The sequence below is a fragment of the Nyctibius grandis genome, chromosome 12, assembly GCF_013368605.1.
Source record: "Nyctibius grandis isolate bNycGra1 chromosome 12, bNycGra1.pri, whole genome shotgun sequence".
In the NCBI taxonomy this organism is placed as follows: Eukaryota; Metazoa; Chordata; class Aves; order Nyctibiiformes; family Nyctibiidae; genus Nyctibius; species Nyctibius grandis.
The window spans coordinates 4,426,030-4,449,185 of record NC_090669.1 but is presented as its reverse complement, the minus strand read 5'-3'; the positions used below and the strand labels follow the sequence as shown (position 1 = coordinate 4,449,185).

The 23,156-nt window shown below is 35.2% G+C and overlaps 1 protein-coding gene across 3 annotated transcripts in view; it reads left to right on the top strand.

Moving 5' to 3' along the window:
* Positions 1 to 23,156, top strand: part of DUS2 (dihydrouridine synthase 2) — a 26,972-nt gene extending 3,816 nt beyond the window's left edge. For 2 of the 3 annotated variants that reach the window (XM_068411106.1, XM_068411105.1), the window contains exons 3-16: positions 512 to 557; positions 2,055 to 2,146; positions 3,084 to 3,127; positions 3,928 to 3,988; positions 6,987 to 7,034; positions 9,204 to 9,269; positions 12,290 to 12,360; positions 12,839 to 12,925; positions 14,567 to 14,735; positions 15,703 to 15,824; positions 17,963 to 18,106; positions 19,165 to 19,252; positions 19,886 to 19,959; positions 21,189 to 22,059. In XM_068411106.1, coding sequence (XP_068267207.1) covers positions 512 to 557; positions 2,055 to 2,146; positions 3,084 to 3,127; positions 3,928 to 3,988; positions 6,987 to 7,034; positions 9,204 to 9,269; positions 12,290 to 12,360; positions 12,839 to 12,925; positions 14,567 to 14,735; positions 15,703 to 15,824; positions 17,963 to 18,106; positions 19,165 to 19,252; positions 19,886 to 19,959; positions 21,189 to 21,426 — 1,350 coding nt within the window. In that variant the 3' untranslated portion in view covers positions 21,427 to 22,059. Of the gene's footprint in view, positions 1 to 511; positions 558 to 2,054; positions 2,147 to 3,083; positions 3,128 to 3,927; positions 3,989 to 6,986; positions 7,035 to 9,203; positions 9,270 to 12,289; positions 12,361 to 12,838; positions 12,926 to 14,566; positions 14,736 to 15,702; positions 15,825 to 17,962; positions 18,107 to 19,164; positions 19,253 to 19,885; positions 19,960 to 21,188; positions 22,060 to 23,086 lie in introns of those variants that run through there. The other variant, XM_068411108.1, reaches the window with a different exon arrangement.

Here is a 23,156-nt window from a genome sequence, read left to right as displayed (position 1 = left end):
ACAAATTCTAGAGGAATGGTGGCTGTATATTAGGCTCTCCAGTAAAAGTTAGCACAAAGCTTGATTTTGTCTTTTAACAAATGTAGAGAACAGTTAAAACTCAGCATTAAGGTAAAGAAGCCTTGAAGTCTAATACTGCTGTTTGGGTTTCCCTGCGTGTTTCGTCAGTATAAATCTGCAGATTCTTGAGGCGGTCTGTTGCTATAGCATTAAGTTATCTGCTCCTCCCACTCTAGGTTGTTCATTCTGCTTTGTTTCCAGCTTGCTAGATAAGTATTTGAACAAAATGGTTTTTCTAGAACTATGTAAGCATATCATAATCTTAAATTCATGTGTTCTGTTTATATTTTGAAACTTCAGTTGAATGTGTTATGTAGTTAAACTCTTGTTTTCATTTGCATTATTTTTCTATATTTGGTGTCTCTAGGTAGTTATTTGATGAAATGGGCAACTGTTTAGAGCTGGGTGGCTTAAGCACTTCAACTCAAATATTTTTATTCTTTTTTCTCAGGAGCTAATTGACATAAAGATGCTGCAGTGTAAGAGGGTTATAAATGGCAAGTATAGCATTTCTTTTGTTAATATCTGTAAGCATTCTTTTTTAGTTGAGAGAAACGATAATTATTTCTCTGAAGTAATTTTATAGTGCTTACAATGAGATATCAGTACAAAATAAGCTTTTGAAGCTTTATCTTACATCTCTCTGCTGCTCTACAGTTTCAAACTTACAGTTTCTTTTTTAAGGAATTTCGATAGTCAGCGTCCCTTGGGAAAAACACAAATGTTTTTGGAGGATAGGGCTGATGTATTAGTAACTGACAGTTTGTTATTCTCTTTAGGGCCCTAACACAAGGTCTTTTTCCACCATTGACTTAGTTTATTACAAGGATTTGATGAATTTTCTTTTAAAGTCTTTGAGAGAGGTCAGGACACTAGGTGTGCAGGTATAGGCCTTCTAAAGTGAAAGACTTCATAATTCTAGCTCCTGGAATTATGTCTTTCTCTTTGTATTAAGAAAAATGGGATCAGTGTTGGAAATCCATTGCTAATGTTTCAGCATTACTCTTCCTGGCAGCAGGTGAAAGAAACTAGTAACTGGAATAGACAGGACATTAAACTTCCAGTGCATTGTTTAAAATGTTAAAGCTTTTAGTTTAATGTGGGATAAAAAGACAAATAATAAAATTGTAATTAACAGATAACCCTCCTCGATTTTGTATCCACGTAGTGTCTTCAGCCTCTTTCTCTACTGCCTTCGTATGCTATTATAACGAATAAACAGTAAAAAACTCGATTCTTTTTGTTGTTGTTTTTTTTTTCAGAAATTTTACATGTATATGTGCTAATATAAAATCTAATTTTCTGAGCAAACTACTAATATTAGTTAGAAAGCTTTTTAATTTTTCAAGGAAAGTTTGATAGCGTCCAAGAAATAAATTCATTTGGGCTGCAGTAGAGACAGTTTCCAGTCATGAGTCTTTATAAATGTTAGCTGTTTGTGACATTATAATATACACAACTTTTAGCCTACTGCAGTAAGGAAGCAAGACATACAAGATCTCACTGTTTATCATTCTTTGATTAACTTGAGGTCCCTGGGCTAGATTTGGCCTAACATGATTTTCACAGACAAGGTCTTAAAAAGATCTCTTTGAGACCTTCCCAGCTGAGTGACATGAGAAACAGTTGTTTGTAGTGTCCCTGTTGAGGAAAAGAAGTCCACTACAAATCTACTTTCTCCTCCTGCCCCTTCCCAAAAATGGTACCATTATGCTCATTCTGGCTAATTCATCATTAGACTTGTTCTGGTGCTGACACTTGCCCAAGAAACAGGTTAGGGGATGATTAGGGAGTACTATGGGAGGGAAACAGCAATGTATAAGAAATGTACTGCAAGGACATAGAGGAGGCAGAGTGCTATTAGTTCTGCTCTTCATGGAAAACTTACTTGGTAGCATTTCATTTATGTAAAAGTTGTATAGTCATATGGCTTCCTTTATGATTACATTTGTATGTCATTTTTGTCTGTTTTATCTTTTTCTCATTTCATATAGAAGTACTTGAAACGGTGGACTTTGTTGCACCTAATGAAAGAGTTGTTTTCAGAACTTGTGAAAAGGAGAGGCACCGTGTTGTCTTTCAAATGGTAAGAAACCAACTGCAGGTACTCTTCTAGTAACAGCATAGTTAAACAAGGTAGTGCTAGTAACATTAATCTAAGCCTAAAGCAGCTCTCTGTATTGCAGACTGTAAATTTCGTGATGTAAAATTTCACACCAAATGTGTTGCAGAATTTCTAACCTGTTGGTACACATGCAGTCAAGATGCTACACTATAAGCTCTCCATACAGCTGTTTTCAGAAGAGATGATTAAGATGAATTCTGTGCTCTATGGCAGAGCTTGTTTTTTGTAATAGGTATCTTTGATACATTTCCAAATGTATGGGTACCAAAAATAAATTATGCTGATGTTTGATCACATGTTTAAGTCTTGCATTGTCCAGTAGCCAGTCTCACTGGAAAGACTGAAAGAAATGGCATTGTTTAGTGTAGATAAGAGAAGATTAGTGTGTGAATTACCATTGCAGAAATGGATTAAAGGCTGCTGGAGAGAAAAAGGTAGTAATTTGTTCTTTGAGACCACTTCTGTGTAGGACGAGAGGTGATGGGGTTTGGAGGGAAGAAATGTGAACTGCATTAGATATTGAAAAAGACATTTTTCAGTGGTAATGATAGCCTTGGAATAGGTTGATTGTAGAGGCTGTAGAATTGTTATTAGTGGAGTTTCTTAAGAACATGATAAATGAATATCTAATGGTGATGGGCTAAGAACATTTGAGACTGCTGTAGGTTAAGAGGGTGGACAGACTTCTTCGGATCCCTTTTTTGCATCACCTTTTCTCATTCGTTGGCTAACTTAGTACATGCTTTAGCTAAATGTTTTAGCTATCCGTTGTGCTGTGAATGGGTCTCTGTCACTTTATACTAAATGTTTAGAGTAAATATAGTTGTACACGTGTGCCAATTTTTTTTATTAATTTGATGACATTTTATAATTATAAATCCTCTTGTTTTACCAACAGGGTTCAGCAGATGCTGAAAGAGCCCTGGCAGTAGCTAAGCTTGTGTAAGTCATCTTCTGTCATCCCCTTCCCGCCATGGGTTTGTTTGGGTTTTTTTGTAGAGGAATTATTGTGGAAGACAATTTTTTATGATTGAGAGGATCAAGGTAGGTCTTGATAGCACCAAGAAAAGTTCTGTAGGAGCTGTAAAGTGTAGCATCTCAAAAGGCTAGTGGTATAATGGTGTAACTGCAACTTCTATTTAAAGTAATTCTTGCTCAAAACAGCAGCTGCTTAAGTGTTCTGTACTGGGATTGATGGCTCTTTGCTAGTGCAGAAAGTGTATCCTTGATCTCTCCAATATGAAATTTCCCTGAGTATTGCACAGCTGCAAGTAAAACCAGTATGCCTGAAAATGTCTCTTACTGTTTGTGGTTTGGAGCCCCCAATAAAGTATTGTGCAGAAATGAAAAGTGTGTCTCAGACCTTTTTAAAAGGTATTTTTGAGCCTCTATTTTAAATAGATGGAAGTTTCAGCAGGACTTGTTCTAGTGACAGTGATGAATTTAGTCGATATACTTACATATACTTATTCCTATATAAACATATTTAAGATGAGTATTTGCAGCTTCTGCACAACAGTGGTCACTGAAACCTGTGGACAGACTGATCTTCAGACTGCTGTTAAAGTAAATATGTAACTAATGAGTAGCTAAAAATTCAGAAGTTCAAATAAAAACTTAACCTTGAATTCTCATTTAAGCCTTAATGATGATGGAACAAATTTCCTGGAAAGATGTCTGTTTCCTGATTTTTGTTTTAATATGCTGAAAAATATTTTAAGTTTTTATTTTTTCTCTTTCAGAGAGAGTGATGTAGCTGGTATTGATATCAACATGGGATGCCCAAAAGAATATTCTACTAAGGCAAGTGGATTTTAATTACTCTTACATAAGCTTTTTCTTAGAGAGGTGGAGTGTGTAATACAGTTCTGGTTTTTCAGGTTGAACAAATTCAAGCAGTAAAATTTTCATGCAGATAAACTTGAGTTTATTTTTTCGCAATAAACAAAGAAGTCTTGAAGGTGTCATGGCCCTAATCCAGCAAAATAAGAGTCTGTTAGAAATCTCCCTTAAGAATAGGTTTGGTCATGTTATTAAACATACCATATCCTTAGGCGGGTAATCATGTATGAAGTTTGTAGTCTCAAGTTAGTGTGGACATGGGAAAAACATAGTGAGGTGGTTAAATTGTACTATTGTACAAAGTTAGCACTCAAGCTGTTTAGAATTCTGAAAACTGACAGGCCATGTTGTATGTTACATTTAAAAGTAAATTCTGTGAGGTGGGATAAAATAAAGTGGTTTGGGTTTTTTTTAACATCTTCCTGAGGTCACTGATTTGTTGGATGAGTGAAATATGTTCTGCGTAGCCTTAATAAAAATAGGAATCAGAGTTTGTCATCTGAGCAAGTAAACATTCACAACTTAGCAACAGTGAGTTCAATTATTGGTCAGTTTTAAGTGGGAGGAGGATGGATCAGTTAAAACTTGATTTTTTTAGTTAAGCACATGCAATACTAAACTAGTCCACTATCATCTGTGGCTAAAACAGAGTAGTCAAACTGATTGTTAGCACTGTTAAGCCAGTTAGTGTATAGATAAAATATCAATGAATTAGACCACAGAGCTCCATTTTGATGTCAGATGTTCATGCAGAATAGATAAAAGAAATTTTGCACTTATTGTCAAAGAAAAAGAACTTCAACTTAGAAGACTTAACTTCATTCCAAGGAAGAAGCCCGGCTGATGCATTTAAACTTTCTGTCCTCTAGTCTTTGTAGTATTGGCATTTTTAGCATTTGGAGCAAGTTCTCTGCCATGTGAAGCTGTAATGCTTCATCCTTTAAACAGAAAAACCAGTACATCCACATAGACAGTACTTTCCCTTCCTAATTCTTTGTTACCTGTCTTTTACATCTGGAAGCTTCTTACTGGCCTTTTCCTAAAGCAAGAGCACGAATGTAAGTGGTAACTTGAGATCTGACCTAATTCCTAGTATCAGCCTAAGCTTTTTATAGAGCTTATATATTTTCTGTTGCAAACCAAGTTGCCTGTGGACCAACTAAAACTTTTTTTTTCCCCTCTCCCCTTTCACAGTAGAAAAATACATAATTCTGTGGCAGTTTATTGTATCTGGCGCATATATACATGGCCAGTTGAAATGAGATCTGGTGCATGAAAGCAATGTTGTCAAAACGAGGAACAGTAAAGGCTGCCACAGTATGGGGCTGCCAAACATCCCCATACCTTGCATGATGCCATGACGTACAGACGCTACTCCACATGAGTATATTGTCCTCCTTTCTCAGTTTTTCAGCCAAGAGAAAAGAATGCTTTGTCTAAATGGATTTATTTTCCATTAATGGAACATGTCTTTTGACAAAACTACTTGAAAAGGAAAAGGGTTTATTTTAGACCACATCGCCTTAAAGAAGTAAAAGGACAGACTGTGCCATGGAGTTCTGGAATGGAAGAACCATAGGGCCCCAATGACTGTAGAATAAGAGAGGGTTGATGTTTTTCCATCACAAAGATTGCTTTTCCTTTGGAACATGTGAGGTGTGTAAGAATGCTGGACACTTTTCACGTGTCTAGTATCTTCACTTGAACACTTCATAGTGTTTCAGCCTGGATCTGACAATGGTCAGTGTTGAAAGTACCAGGCAATGGTGCAAGAAAGGCATAAGATGGATCAATTTATAGGGGAATTTTCTGTTTTACTACTTCTTAGTTTTGTAGGTTGACTTGCGCTCTGAAGAATAATTATTTAAATTCGTCTAGTATATGCCATCTAACTTGTGAATAGTTTTACCCACATACATTTCTAGGGTTTTTCTGTTTTAATCCCATTAACTTTTTTGTTTTGATGATAACTTACGAAAATGGCAAAGTAAGTGAGGTATGGTGAAAATAAATATTTTGCATTCTTTTAAACTCAAATATTAATTTCCCCTGTTCTGGAGCCTTTTTATTTATGTATTTAGATTCTGTTGTTTCTGAACTTCCTTGGTTTTTTCTGCCAGATGGCTTTTGAGATAAAGTGGTATTACCAAGGAACTGTATTCATGTTGAGGATGATTGAATTCACGAGATTCTTAATGGTCTGATGATATTTCCAGTAATGTTTTCTTTAGCCTTTATTACTTTCTTCTGTATTATAACTAATGACATGGAAGACTCTTTTATCCTTCCACAGAATCATAATTAAGAATAAAACACCAAAACATCCACCCTGTACTGGGATGAAAGATCAAAAATTCAAATGCTGGTGAATGGTTATTCTCTGACAGTAGTTTTGGGTCAAAAAAGTTCATACAGTTTTGAACGTGTTTCTTACATCTGCCCATTGGCCTCTAGATCTGTGTATGCAGATGAGATAGTGCAGAAAGAACAGCTAAAATATTAAATTGTTAGGGTTCATAATTTGTGTTCAATACAACCACTTAGTATGTCTTAGTCTGTTTTTCTGAATGTAGTATGTAGACAGAAACTACTGACATAAAGAACTCTCAAACATGGTGTGTAGTGTTGAAACAATCAATCTGTTCAGCTGTCACTTAATGAGCAGAAACTGGATGATTACAGTTGCTAAAAATGGCTTTTTGAAATCCTGTCTGCTCCATCAGTTAATGGAGCAAGTTGGTGCCCTGAATGACTGCTTAATTACTCTGATACAGTTCTAGGAAATGTGTTTCACCAAAGTGTTCACTAATGTTCCTGCATTTTGGATTTTGCTATTTGCTCCTTTTTTTTCCCCTCTTTATTAGAACATTGTATTTTGCTGTGGTTTGCTATTAGGTAAAATAATGGAATTGAAAAATGTGTTTGCCTAGCGCGTAACAGCTTCTGTATCTTTTCCCAGGGAGGTATGGGAGCAGCACTGCTATCTGATCCTGACAAAATAGAGTCTGTAAGTATATCCCCTTGTGGGTTTTGAACTGCCTTGGAAAGTATTATGTACTGTGCTCTACTGGAATCAGGAATGAATGCATAGAAGACAAATTTGTAAATCTAGAGTGGAATAATTGGTTTTCAATACTGAAATTCAGGTTATGGATAAATAATCCTAATTTAGTTCTCCTTGTCTTTGTCTGGACTATAGAATTGCTACCTTCTTCCTTTTCAGTTTAAAAACTTTCACAATGTGGTGCTATATCTGCAGAGGAAGGAGTTTCATATGCATATGTATGTAAAACTCTATGTGAACCAGTATGAAAAAGGTTCATACATATGTATGTGTATATTTATATGTATATAAATTCTTTTGTGTGTGTGTGTATATATATATATACACAACCCTGTATGAACCTGTATGGTGGTCCATGAATTATGTAAGGTGGGTGATTCCATCCAGAATTAAATTCTAATTTATGGAGCATGAGTGATGAAGGCTGAAAGAAAAAAATTTAGGAGTGGGAACTGAGAGGAAAATATTTAGCAGGCTAGAAGTAAATCTGGCAAAAATATTTCTCATAGGAATGAGAGGTGGTTGTAAATATGATTGCTAACAGCTTCCCTTCCCCTCTGCAATCATTACATTTTGTTTTGATCTTCAGAAGAGCAGGAAACTTGATGTTCAAAAATTTGGAATTGTTCTTTTCAATTTAAGATGTTAATAGGCAGCAAATCTTAGGCATGAAAATTACTTTTAGCCAACTGCAAAGGGATAACTAAATTTATAGCCTGCAAAAGACATATGAAATTACAGCTCCAAACCAAGCTTTCCATATGAATAAAAAGTGAAGGATTTGGTTCTCACATTGGAATCCTTGATGAGGCTGACACTGAAAACTTCTAAGGTTTGCTTATGATCTATTGTAAGAAAAATATTATAGCGATAGTGTTTGGCAAATGGTGTCATTTCAGTTTGATTTGTATGCAAAAAATAATACAAATCAAAAATACTAAAGAGAGGGGGGTTTTAGATAATTTTCTTGGATCTTACTGGGTTTTTTTGAGAGAACAATACTGAGGAGAGACTTGAGTAGACAGTACAAGATGACGCTAATTACTTGCCAGATGTTCTGCTTGCCGCTTGTGAGTGCTAGCTATAACAGCTCATTTCTGTCTTGGGAGCCTAATAAGTGCAGTAACATTAAACAAAATTCAAGTTTCATAGTATACACAATACTGAAAGAAATCATTTACCTGCAGTTCCATCCATTTTATACAAGAGAAGTGTACTCACAATAACATGCACAATAATATTTCAAAGAACAGTAGGGAAAAAAGTATTTTTCTAATAACAGTCAGGATCAGGTGGTTTCCACTCTTTTATTTAAAGACCTATTGGATTTCTAGTACCACTTATTGTGTAGTTATACAGTGATTTAAACATGTGTAGGCCATTACATGGCCCTTTTAGGTATGGTCTGTTGGACATAAATTCAGCCTGTGAAAAGGAGATTCTTTTTCTAGCTCAGTTCTTAAATGGTTAAGCTAACAACTGCTCACTTGTCTGCTTATTCTGAGTTTGTTTTAATGAATAAAATATGCTTTGTGTTAAGTGTGGAATTCAGTTTACAATTTTTATTTTCTTTTAGAAGATTGAATGATGTTCCTGCTTGATATTTTGATATTTTCCACTCATTTTTTTCTGTTTTGAAGACTTTCTTCTCTTTAAAAAAAAAATAAATCTTTTAGGGAATACTTACATTTAGTTTTCATAAGAAACTCACAACTCGAATATAAGATGACTATGAAAACAGTTGCATGAAAATGAAAAACTTTGGCACTTTATTTTGAAATTACCAGATTTTACTGGTCACCTCATATTAAAAGCAGTGTTGAAAGACCAGCAGCAGTTAATTGCTCTGTAAGAATCCAGGTTAAAATCAAAAAAGAAGTGGAAATAAGAAAAGCTTGGACTAGAAATAGGTTTGTACATCTATCGGACACAATTATGTACTCAGTTACAGAATGCATGTGTCCGTCTAGCATGTAAGATTCTTTATAGAGGAACAGCAACTAGTGTTACATTGTTCTAATTTCTTTATATCTTCAAGAGAGAAGGGAGGAGAGCTTTATTAATGTCACCATTGTGATCATGTTTTTGTCTTTTTTTTCTTTTTTTTTCCAGATATTGACTACCCTCGTTAAAGGAATTTGTAAACCAGTAACCTGCAAAATCCGCATTTTGCCCTCAGTAAGAACATAAATTGTTAAGATGAAGTGTTTACTTGTTGTTTAAATCTGTGATTTAAAATCAATTAGAATATATGGCATTCTAATATATTTGCATTTTTAGACCTGTTACTGTGAAATAGAACTTGGAATTATAATTTCTGTAATTTCTGCTTGGGATGCTGTCATGACCTAAAGGATTATCTGACCTGCGGGTGTATAGAGATCGTGGTTGTGGATTCATCGGAATCCATGATACACAAGGACACAGAGGCTTTTATCCTCTAAATTTCCTGACTTTATTACAGTTTACCACAAATGCCACAAAAGTGGTATTAGCCAGCTCTCAGAAGGGCGCTGAACCATTCCAGACAGAAGGACAAACTGGTCCCAGAAGGGGACCCAACCATCCCAGAAGTAGGAAGACAAACTGAAACGACCCAAGATCTCGTAGAAAGTTTGTGAGGAGAGTTCAACCTGTTTAGGAAAAGTATGTGTGGGAAATTCTTAGAGAGAAACTCCATTTTGGATAAAAATTAAGTCATTTTTATGTCATGAAGACAAGAGAGGGTGTAGGACACCACCCCTCAAGCAGCCAGTAGATGCTGTTAATTCCTGTTTTTCACCTGGGGCAGCCAATAGACGATTGTTTTTTGTTCTTTCAGATGAATTTTTATTTTTTCCAGACTGTTTTCATGTTCCTGCAGTTAGAACAGCCAATGGCAGTTACAGATTCTTTCCTTCTCAGGACATTTTCCCCTTTTTCCAGACTATTTTTTACCTTTTCAGATGATAAGCTGCTGATACAGTTCCTTGTTTTTGCACTTATCAATGGTATCTCAGGATGTCTCTGGTTTCTAGGTACCCAGCTGTGCTTATCAAGGATGCTTCTAGTTCACAGACCTAGTTCCCAGGCTAACGGTTTTCAGGCTGGCGGGCATTTTCTCTCTCAGTATTTTTCAGAAGACATTTTCTTCTATTCAGTAGTTTTCTCCTTCCAACCAAGTTGCCTTTCTGGCTGGTCACATCAGATACCAAACTTCATTTCGCCTCTCTAATTTAAAAAGTCAAGAAAATACTAAACATTAGATGCCTACACATGGTCTTATTTCATTGAAGTCCAAATGTGGATATGTCTATTAATAAAGTATTTTAGTCCTGTTTATTGTAACCAACTGAGTTAATCCCAGAGCTTTTGCTGGTGGATAAGCACTAAATGAAAATAAAAAGGGAAAATGCACTTTTATTTTAGAAGACGACTGCCGAATGTGGAATTGGCTGAGAGTAACATCATGTGTACATCAGCACAGTGCAGTGAACTTTGAATTTCTTCACAGTCTGCTTGAAGTTTAAACTTCAAGAAGGGAAGACCGAGCCCTAAATTACTTCTCCAACTTCCAACGTTCACATTAATGAAGATTTCAGTAATTAAATTGTGTTTACAAAAGAAACTGCCTGTGCTCTATAAACTACTCATATTCTACACTTCAAGGAAATTTTGCATTACTTGACTCCTGGTTTATTGTGTGTTCAATGACAGCAATAAATACTACAAATGATACCTAAATTAAAAACAACTTCTGCAGCCTTTTTAGAAACTGAGAGATTGAAGGACTGAAATTGCTAGCTTATACGAAGAGGTTCATAATCTTCCCTCTCGGAAGCAACATTTTCATTGCAATTAGACTTTTTTTTCTGGATAGATTCTTGGATACTATAGTTCCTTTCAAAGAAATTGTGGTAAGATGGTTGTATTGCTAAAGCTGTTACATTTTATTTTGTCAATATTCTTCTAAAATTTAACTTAAGAATGTAGTGAAAATACATAGGTTCATTCTTGTTTTACAGCTGACATAATTTCTTACTGTATTTTTTTTCCAGTTGAATTTCCTACATATTTTTAAACTTCCAGGAGACGATGTGCCTTCTCTTTTAATGACTGATTATTTTGCAAATGTGTATTTAATTACCTGCCTAGATACCATGATTGCATGTGACCTGGATTGATACTTCTGAAGATGGATGAACTGTAACTGAGCTAGCTGTTATTCAAAAGTCATTTACACATGCACTTAAAATTATGAAATGAACAAATGAAGTCTGTGTGAAAAGAATCAGTAACTCTTTGTAAGATCATTTTGGTTTTGAAGTACTGAATTATTAAATCAAAGTACTGGCACCTCTCCTTTTTATTTTCTACAACTGTCCTAGAGCCTCTTCCTTTTTGTTTCAAGCTGCTTTTGCATAACATGTCATCCATCAGAACAGCAGGTGAGCTTCTGTCTCTGTGTCCATGCCAGATGGTGGATGTAGCATTTGTCAAAGACTGAATGTGCTATTTTTGTGATGAGCCACAGATCATTCTCCAGCTTTTGAAAAGAAAATTGGCCTTATCTTTTTTTCACTCTCCATTTCCCCAAAGCTGCATAAGGCAGGCTAATCCAGCAGTGTGCCAAATATCTTTCTGCCTTTTAGCAGCATCTTACCTCTTTGAAGCTATACTGGAAGCTTCCCCTTTCTCCCCTCTATCTTTTGATTTACTGGTCATGTACGAATAGCACTAGAATTTTTTAGATACTAGTTAACTTTAAGATACATATGAGAGCAGTATTTATAGATGTGTGATTGCACATTACGTTGATTTCAGAAGGCATCCTCTTATTAAGATGCATTTGAATAACAATTTACAGAGTAGTTGTTAGAGAGGACTTGTTAATTAAGTGTTTTGTATAATTTTCAAATGACAGTCTAAAAACCTTTTGGAAAATATTCTCCTACTACAGAGTTACCTGGTTTGAGAAAGTTTGTGGTCTATAGTTTCAAGGAAGTATTGAAAATGGATTCTTATTTTTGCCAATATGTAGTTCTTTAGTTGAAGAATATGTTATATGGTTATGCATGTTGGGAGTTACTGTTGAAACACAGGAATCATATCCCTCTTGATGAAAGAAAAGACTTCCAACATTTGTTTGTACAATGATCACATGATAGTTATTCCTTTTTCTTTGAACTCAAATCATGTAATTCTTTTTTATCCCTCAGGTTGAGGATACTGTGAATCTGGTAAAGAGAATAGAAAAAACTGGTATTGCTGCCATTGCAGTCCATGGAAGGTAAATCGATTTTAGGCGAGAGAGACTTAGATTTTTTTAGTTTGCTGGTGAATGTAGCACAGTAAGATATGACTAGAGTGTACTCTACATGTAATATGTGGTTCTGATTTCAGCTGTTACTTAAATCGGTGTTGTAGAAAATCAGGCCAGTAATTAGGGAATTGAACCACTTGCTGCTATTTTTCTAAGTTTTTTTTCTCAAAGACCGAATAAAACTAAAATTATCTTGCTTACTTTGTATCTAAAAAATGCTACTTGTCTGGGTATGGAATTACAGTAACAATGTTTTAAAATGTATTTGATATGAAATAATTCTTCTGTGTTTAAAAAAAAAAAAGGAAGATTACATCAAATATATAAACTAAATAAGCTGAAATAAGTATGTCCCAGTAATCCTTGAGTCATGTGTGCTGTGATTCAAATATATACAAATTCCATAGGAAATCTTTGGTCTTGTCTTTTTTTGTTTGTTGGAAAGGAAGAAGGAGGAGAGGCCTCAGCACCCTGTCCACTGTGATGTGATCAAAGCCATATCTGAAGCAGTCTCCATTCCAGTAATAGCAAAGTAAGTTGGACTAATTAGCTCATTATTGCAAGGTGTCTACGCCTAACTTAAGATTTGTAAGTGCAGGAAGAAGATCCTTCATGTAGGGCAAATACAATGTTACCTGGTACCAAAGACCAAATCTGAATAGAGGTAGCAGTGACAGAAGTTGGCCTTACGACATATAACCATACCTCAGTTTTTAGTTTAAAAATTCCGTATGTTTTTCAAAAAGTATTGCTTTTGTGTGTCACAGTCCATCCCATGCAAGTTGTTTCTGATTTCATCCAGCAGTTGAATTCTCTGTGCTTTTAAACCCTGTGCAGTGACTGGTTATAACCCTACCACTGTGTATCCTGGACACTTGCACATTAGAGATCACCTGTCCCAACGCTCAAAAGCAGTGTTACATTCTGTGGCCGCACGTTTTCCCTAAGACCTCCTCAGTCTTCAGGCTTACAGACATGAATCTGTTTGCTTGTACTGATAGATCCTTCAGTAACACTGTGATAGTAAAATAAGAAATATCAGAGGGTTTATTGTTGATAAATTGCTTCTAATTAATCCCTATGTCGATTTACTTTGCAAGTATCCCAACATGCTGAACTAACCTTAACAATCCTATTTTTTAGTTATGGTTTCTCTGAAAAGGATATGATCTGTGTTTTAAATCCACTTAGTGAAACTTTTCCCTCTCTCAAGAAATGTAAATGTGCAACTTGGAATCCTGCTTATTAAATATATTTGATCCATGATACTTGATCCCTGCTGTAACTTACTCGGCTAGTATTTTGAGATTTTAACCACTTCTACCTCAAGCTTGGTCAGGAAATATACAGGAATGAATAAAAGGAAGTAGACCGGTGCTAAAAAAAAATAAGACAAGAAAACTTGAATTGAATTAAATTGCATTCAAGTAATTTATCACTCTTTAGTTTTTATTTTGAATTTGACAGTGTTTTGAAGGGATAAAGATCCTACTCTTACTTTATAGTTCAAAAGTCCAACTTTTATTTTACATTTAAAAGATGTTGTGAAGGGAAACTTGAAGAGAAAGAAAAGGTGTTTTAAGTGTTCTTTTTGCTTACTAACATCTGACTTGCTGACTTGAAAGCAGAGGCAATACAATAGAAGCAGTGCAACCTTCTCTTAACTTTAAAGTGCTTTGTGACTGATCCAGAAGTACTACTTGTAGTTACTCTCCGTATGTTAGTGCCAGAGGGAAAATGGAATGATTTTGTCCATACTGTCCCTACTTAACTTGGTTTCAGTATTACTTGTGCCAACACAACTAGTATGCAGTTGAAGGTTACAGAACTGGCAATTACAAGGTTATCATTTTTCAAACAACATGGAAGTGATTCTCTGTGAGCCTTATCCATTAAGAACTGTGTGAGAGCACAGCTTGTGTAAAACACGAACTATATGCTTGCTTCATAAAAACAGTTCTATTTTTAAGAGAAGTATGCAGATAATGGAAAATATTATATATAATCAATGTTTTAATGAGCCGTTGCTAATAAAACTCTCAGACCCGTTTGTTCTCTTAGATTTGAGATGATATCATAAATAGACTCTGTCACCATTAATAATGTAATATCACATTGAAAATACAAGGCTGTGTTAAACTTTCATGATTATAACAGTGATGTTAATTTTTAGTGGAGGATCTCATGACTTCATCAAAGAATATACGGACATTGAGACCTTCCAGAAAGCAACAGCTGCCTCATCAGTAATGATAGCTCGTGCTGCCATGTGGAACCCGTCTATCTTCAGAAAAGAGGGTCTTTTCCCCTTAAAGGAAGTCATGCAAGAGTACATCAAATATGTATGTTTTTTTGGAAGATCGCATTTGTAGTTAAGATTGTTCAGAATTGTTAATCCAAATCTTACTACAGTATCTTAACTCCTCTTAATTTCAAAGACTTAGGCTCTGGGGATATTTTAACATACTACATGTGACATGAGTCTTGCGTATCAACCACTGCCTCCTCTGTTTTATTTTGTTCAGAAAAAAATTTTCAGAAATCTGTATTCAGAAAACAGTTTTTCCCGATCATTCTTTTCTTACGTAGCATGCTTTTTAGCCATAGTTTCTTGGAAACGTTTATGAGGCTTACAAGGCTATCGAAAAATGTTTAGGAATTTGGAAAGCTAATGGTATGATGGCCAGCTCTCTTGATATTACAGGTGTGCAAATAACATTGAACAGAAAAGTGAAGGTGTATTAAATACTGTTGCTGCTAGATTAATTTTTAGAAATAATTGCTTTTCACAAATACTGTCAAGAATTTTTAGGAGCAGGGAAGCAAAGGGAATGATTTGCCAATAAAGTAGTGCTGTATTGTAGTACTATAGGTCCATTAGCTGACTTATGTATTATATAAAGTTTTATTTATTATTCAAAATACACAATTTTAATGACATAATAGGAAATTAATCAGAAATCTGTGGCTTTGATCCTGTAATCGACTCAAAATTTTGTGGTTTTTGAGAATTTGAACTGCCGTTAACTAGTTAATTAATAAAATAATCACTTCATCACTAGTCAGTTATGTAAACTGGTCAACTCTTTCTTCATAAGTATATAAGTAAGTTGAACTTCTGTCCATGAAAACGTGCCAAAATAATCAGATTATACTCACATTCATGAGTAGTCTTGAATATCTAATTGAAGAAACTGTACATTGTGGTTTGCCTTTCAAAAACAATTTCGAAATTCATCAAGAGACGTGAGTATTATATAAGATATATTTGTTTGGTATGTTTTTATATACTTTGTCTCTCTTCTTCAGGCAGTGAGATATGATAATCACTATACCAACACAAAATACTGTTTGTGTCAGATGTTAAGAGAACAGTTGGAAACTACTCAGGGTAAGAAGCTGCATGCTGCGCAGTCCACACGGGAGATCTGGTAAGCTGTACTTCAGAAATAGGAGTTGTACTCTCTGTCAGACTTGCAAGCCACTTCTCCGTCTGTAACGCTGCCTGGCATTTCGTACCTTCAGGGTTTTAATGTTACTGGAATTTTTATGACAAGATCTTTTAAATGAACACTTAGAGAGAAACTCAAAACCGTGTAAGAAGGTTGCCTATATGATACTCAGGTGTATTGCTTTTCATTCCTGAAATATCTTAATGAATAATGACAACTTTTTTGAGGAAATATAGTAGCTTTAGTGAATTTCTTCATTCTGGACATCTGAAACAGTCTGGATGAAATTTCTCAGAGGAGAGGGAAAAGGAAGAAGGAAAAGTTTGAGAGAAACCATAAAATAGACATGTGATTAAAGAATTCACACAGAATGGCGGGGATTTCAGGTGTGGACCCATCCCAAACTGAACAAAATAAAGGTCTCAGCTTGCATGTGTCATGTCCATGTTGTGTGGTATAATTATCCTTCTGATGGAATGGAGGGGAAGAGAGTCTCTTTGTTTTTATAAAATAAACAGTCTGAAACTGTTCGTTATCTTACGTGTATGAAAATGGTTAGAAATATTGAAAGCTTGAAATATTTTGCACATGGAGTTACTGTTTTCTAGCAAGCCCTAATCAGCATTCTGTTCATGTTCAAAATGAATGGAAATGCCTGCAATACTTTTGCCAGTTTATTGCGATTAACCAATTTTGGCTCTCTATAAACACTGCTGCCCACGATTATTACATTACAATGCAATGAAGGGAATTTGTATGGGTGATGATATTCTCTACTGAATTAATAGTAATGCACAGTATGTAAAGAAAAGAAATTGTAAAGTAAGAGTCAAGCCTTTAAACAGGTAATTAGAAGATTCACAGTTTATACACAGAAACACTGGATAGAGGTCTAGCTGGTTTTACGTGCCATGCCTAACGGTTCTTTAGGGGCTTCCAAAATAGAACATGATCAGTTTTTGTATGTGGGATGCAATACCAATTTCAAAATTGGCTAAAGTAGTGTGTGCATGAGAGGGACAGAGAGGGAGACACTTGAAAATTTATAAAACTGCTTTCTATCAGCAGATTCAAAGTCTTTTAACCACTGTTCTAAACAGCCTGTTTAATGTCCAGGTAACTGAAGAACATTCAGTTATTTAAAATGCACCTATACAGCTTCAGACAAAAATGTTACTTAATACTGCTGCCTCCTGGTGGTGATGTCATGATACAGCCATTCGAGGTTTTCACCTCAGTACTGCATGCAAGAAAACAGGCTGCTGCATTTCAGACAAAAAAAGGTCCATAATGAGTTGTCTTCTCTTAGAAGCATCAGTTAGCCTTATTCAGCTTCACTGCTTTTCCACGTAGAGCATTGGAGATGGCTTTGTGGCCAGAACTCATTTTGTCATTGAATAGCCTTATAGCAATGAGCATTCTCATAACAGTCCGAAAGTAGAAGTTTTCTTATGCTATGGGTTTTAGTGTTGTTATCATCCGCAGAAAATGAATAGTCTCAGTTTTTCAAAGTACACGCAGCCTGCCATGAATCTGAAATTTAAAAGGATTTGGGGCTCTTGCCTTTGACCCAGATCCTAGTTGCAGGACTTGTATTTGGGCTTGTGAATAATATTCTGAAGTCAGAAAATCTGAGTTTTTGATGTATTTAGATGTTATAGTGTTTACAGCGTATAGTATTTTTAAGTACCAAAATTAGAAGAAGAATCTGTTTCCTACTTTTTGCTCATGTTGCCATTGTGGAGCTGATGTGCCAGGAGTCACTTGGAGACGTTCTTTGCTCATTCATGCAAAGGTTATTAATTGAGATAATAACTGGAACATTGCAGGACCTATATTTCTGATTGATTTTGCCTGGACTTTCAGGCTGCAAATTGAATATATAGTGCTGGAAATGAGAACATTCTTCTTCTACTTGTAGCTTAACAGTGTCTCATAAGAATTGAAGGAGAGACAATATGATGTCACTGTGCAGAATATAGCTGCTCTTTCATGTGATTCTCTGTACATATATACTCTATTTAAACAATTGATTTCTGTACTTACTTTTCTCTGTCATAATATGATACAAAAATTTATAAGCTGATCTTTAATACAAAGGAATTGTGTTTTAATAGTGAAGTCTTTGAAATGGCTGACTTCTATGAAGAAACAACAGCTATTTTTGAAGCAAAGAAAACATCTTTAGAAACTGACACACAAGATGAAGATGAACAAATGGAAGATCCAGATGTAATAAAAATGGCTGTTAGATTTGACAAGTAAGCATGCAAATTAAGTTTTTCACTATCTTGCATCTGTAAATAAAAACTGTGAATTTGACAGTGCCTTACAGTTTTTTTGAAAATACCAATTTGCATAACAGCACTTAGTGAGTGAATTTTTATGAAGCAATTTGTGTACATAGTTACATAATCACTAGCATCACCACTCTTCCTGTGCTATTTGGATGTTGTAAGATGTTCTTTAGTTCCAGGCTTCCTGAGACTGCTTAATTCTCACAGTTAACTTAATAAAAGTGCTGAGTGATTTTTAAAAAAATCCAAACATCTGTAGGCAGAAGAATGTGAGTATACAAAGATAGAGAGTTCAGTTATTTTTGGTGAATTTTAACTAAAACACAATAGCTTTTCTATAAGTAGTCCTGCACAAATTTCATAATACTCTTTTCGAAGCAGGTAACATATGTGCTTATCTGCAGTCTTCTAAACATGTTCTGCTCCTAAGGTATTCCTCGAAAAACTAATTCATGGTATTATGCACAATCTTATTTTAAATAACATTTGATTATAATTGTGAAACCTGTAGAACTGCTGTTACTTTCTATGTTATACCCATGTTTGCTATTTTTGCTATGTTTGCTATTAAGTCTATCAAACAGCTCAAGAAGAGTGTGATGTAAAATGCTCCTCAAATCCAGATATAATGCTTTAGTATTTACAGGATATATTACCACTTCCTGAGGACTGAATACAGTGGTTTTACAGTATTTCTTTTTATGCCAAGTACAAGGGGCTACAATTCCTTGTCAGTAACGGAATCAATGCCTAGTTTTCCTACCCTTTTTTATTTGATAACTCTATTGTCTCATAACAGAGGCAGCTTTTCTTTCTTCTAGAGTATAATCTTATATTGTTGCTTATAATAAGCACTGCCAAACTATATCTCTGTTCTGTGTAGTTAGAATCTCTTTTCTCATAATTTGTGCTGTAAAATTAAACCACAAAGAATAACTGGTAGAAGTAATATAATAAGCATCACTATTTGTTTTAAAATGGAACTTTGTGCACAGTTGTTGACCACAGTTTCTTCTGTCTAGGCGAGAATATCCACCACAGATTACTCCAAAAATGTATCTTCTGGAATGGTGTAGGAAAGAAAAGCATCCTCAGCCTGTTTATGAAACTGTGAGTCAATGAAGAAACTCTTTCAAACCTCTTCCTCTGCCTTGTCTATGAAATCAAGTATTTTAGGACTCAAGGAAGTGAGAAATTCTGCTTCCCAGTCTGGCATAGCTCTTGAGTAAGCAGCTTCAGAAGTGATAATACACCTATGTATGAAAATAGCAGCTTATTTTATTAGAAAATAAAAATTTAAAAGTCAGATCTTCAGTCTGGTTTTTGATTAATGTGTGAAAGAAGTTGCTGTAACTACAGGTCATTACATAAGAGTCCATGACTGACTGACTTTTACTTGTTCTGTGAAGTAAAGAATTTGGATTCAGAATGTTTTCTCTGTTGTTGCACACTGTTACAGGTAGGAACTATACTGGACAGGAGCAACTGTTTGGTTAGATGGGGACATTATTTGATTTTTTTTTTTGTAAAGCAAAAATATTTGCAGTTTGGACAATATCTTCTTATTTTTTAATCTTAAATATTCAAGGTTAAATTTGTGTTGTGAATTACAGTAATTTTAAAGGTGTAACTTGATTGTAGTGTGAAGATGAATAACAAGGAACCTTGACAATGTTGTTTGTTCTCTATATGACTTGACTGGTTTTTGACACCCCCCTCCCTTTTGATTCTTTTTTTCTCCAGGTTCAAAGACCACTGGATAGATTATTCTGTTCAGTAGTGACGGTAGCTGAGCAAAAATACAGATCAACTCTGTGGTAAGCTATCCTTAATGGTTTTTTGCAGCTGTATTGTAATTGTTTCCGAGATGTTGCTCAAAACTTGCAATGAAAGGGTACTCCAGTTTATTCCAGTTGACTCTGATAAAAGTCAACTAAAAGCTACCTTCTAAAGCTACCTCTGGGAGGGAGAAAGGATTAAAAATTCCTGAGAATTGAATGTGACAAGAGGAAGTAAGCTTTAGCATAATCAAGTAAACCATTACAGATTTTAATTCACTTAGTACATTAGTCCACAAATTGTATTGGAAGGGGAGAAAATAGGTGACCCAGTTCAATTGTGTGTGTGAAGAGTTCAGAAACTAACCAAGGGAGGCAGAGGAGAACGTTGGAGGAGATGATGTCTTCAGCTACTACAGCAGATCCATTCTTAGTAACAAGCCAGGATTAAGTGTCTATATCCAGTGAAGCAGAGGACAGTTTAGTGGCTTCTTGGAGATCACAGTTAATCAACAGTTACATCCAGGGCTGCTCTAAAGTTTCATGAAGGTATTTTATACAACCACCTGTTAATACTGGAGCTGACTTCAGGCGTTTCCACCTAAGTTGATCTTGATTTAACTGCAAAGCTAGAGCTTAGCATTCAACGTTTTAAAGAGGACAAATGCACACAACAGTTACTGGTGTTTGCAGCATTCCTATTCAGAGACTAGGAAGTTAAGCTCAGCTGATATGAAACTTTGAGAAGAAAATGTTTTCAAATACTGAATTTCACAAATGTGTAATCTGCAGTCCCTCTCAGAAATGACAGAATTTTTATTATTATGGAACAGTTCCTGCTTTTGTCAGCATCAATAAACTTGTACACCTACCAGAGATTATATTTGAGCTTGAGTGTCTTTCAAGAAAGTGATCCTTCAAAACTCACTTTTGTTTAAGTGATCATATTTTGCAATCCTTTTTGAGGGTTGCAACCACTTGGGCCAAACACATTGACTTCATACCTTTGAAATGAAGAGTGTTTGAGACACAAGACGTGATAGAAGCAGGTTTTCTAGGAATATTACATCAGGAGTTGATGCATCAACACTGACACCTAGCAAGATTCAAAAAATTTCTGGAACTGACCTATTTTGTTCTGCTGTGAGATGACTACAAATGCGGTTTATTTCATGGTGTTACATCAGAGACAGGAAATTGATTATCTTTTGGCCCTGTAGAGACTTCGGTTTCTACTTTTACCTGTGCTCTGTTTGCTTGCTCTTCAGGGACAAGTCAAAGAAACTAGCAGAACAGGCTGCAGCTATTGTCTGTCTGAGAACATTGGGTGTCCCAGAGGGAAAGCTGTGTGAGGGAGAAAATCACCTGATTAACAAACGCAAGAGGGAAGAGCAAGAGCGCTTGAGTAACAGAGACCGCGGAGAAGATCTTGCTGAGCCTTCCCATAAAAAAGCTAATTTTATTGAAGAAAATTCTGACATGAATGTGCCTAAGATGCCACGATAGCATGGAAATTAAAGGTTTCACGCCTATGCAGCTACAGATTAGCTCCTATTTGTATATCGTGCTGTTCACATTTCATTTGGATTCTTTCGGAGACAGAGAAATTCCCCAGTTGTGAAACATGCCAGTGAGATGTTTACTGTTCATCACACACTGTCCCTATGGTGCCTTTCAGATGGAATAAATTAGCAATTTGATTTTAAAGAACATTGAGAAGATTATCCCAAATAATAAATTTTTTTAAATATTAGATATTTTCAAAGCAATTTTGTCATTGGTTTTATTACTTTTTTTTTTATTTTTAAGAATTCTACAGCGTACTGGTAAGAGATGTATGAATACATCATCCATAAGCAGATGGATTCATTATGGAATTATGTAGTTAATCAGAAAAATTAACATAGGAAAATATCAGTAGCCAAGTAGACATGGTTTTGTCAAATAAGTTTTATGCATGTCTTGCAATCTTTATTTACGCCCATCTTATATCAAGAAAAAAGGCTTTTTGCAGAGAGAAAGACTTAGAAATTATAACATTAAGCATGAAAATAACATTCTTCTTTCATAATTTCTGCTACATTTTACCCTCCAGAAGTATGACAATACAATTCACCATCCTTTCGTGCTCTGAGCTATTACAACTGTGCCTTTCCAATAAAGAATTGGAGCCCAGCCTGGTAGCCATGAATTTGTTGAATGAAGGCACTTGGAGCTGTTTTGTTCTTTTGAACTTGAAAGTTCTAGTAAATGTCTATATGTATATTACTTGCAATAGTGGGCATTCAAATATGGCCTTACGTGTTTGTTCTTGAAATGTGTCCTACTTTGCCTCTGTATTTAGCTGTTGGTGATACTGGTGGTCTTAATCAAAGGCACATGTTCTCTTCTTAATTTGCCATCATCATAACTTCCTATTAAAGTAAACTATAAGTAAATGCTGTATGCCAAGAGAGGATACAGACCCAGTCTGATTTCATGGCAATCCAGCTGAGCTTGTCTGATTTACATTAGAGTTTTGAATCCCCAAAAGAATGTCTTCATGGATTAAGAGAATCCAGGGTTTTCATTATTAATGGTTTATTGAAATGGTGGTTTAGTTTCCCTCAACAGGGCAAGGGACCTTCAGATTATTGGTTCTGGTCTGAAAACAAAATGACAGGGGTATCATGCCATGATCTCTGAAGTATTTTGTATAAAGAACATACAAAATATAATTCATTTGGATGTAGTTCATAAATAGTCTCCCTATTTAAAAACTTGAATCATTTTCCTCGAGTAATAGTGCCAGCATTAAAACATTCTTACAACGGAAGAACAATATCCCACCAGATAATGTTAAGATTTGTGATATTAAATAGATGTATATTCATATTTAACATGTCTACTGTTTACATCAGAGTAATTTATAGTAAATATATATGGTTTAAGAAGGAAAAAGTTTTTCTTGCTCATTTTGTACATTGCAGTAAATGCAGTTAAATATACTTATATTTGATATAACTTTAGTGCTAGAATTTTACTCCTAAGCAGCAAAGGAATTTGCAGTATTAATCAGAAATTTCAGAAGTAGCCATTTTTGTATTGTGAGTGCTGTCTGGGTATCTTCTTTTTGTCAGGTCTATCTGGAGCCATCATAGAATAACAGAGAAAAATTTGTTCTTAGGTCCTGCTAGCAGTGCGGCTTGCAAGGTCTAATGTCATAGAATTATACAATGTTTGAGCTTGGAAGGGAC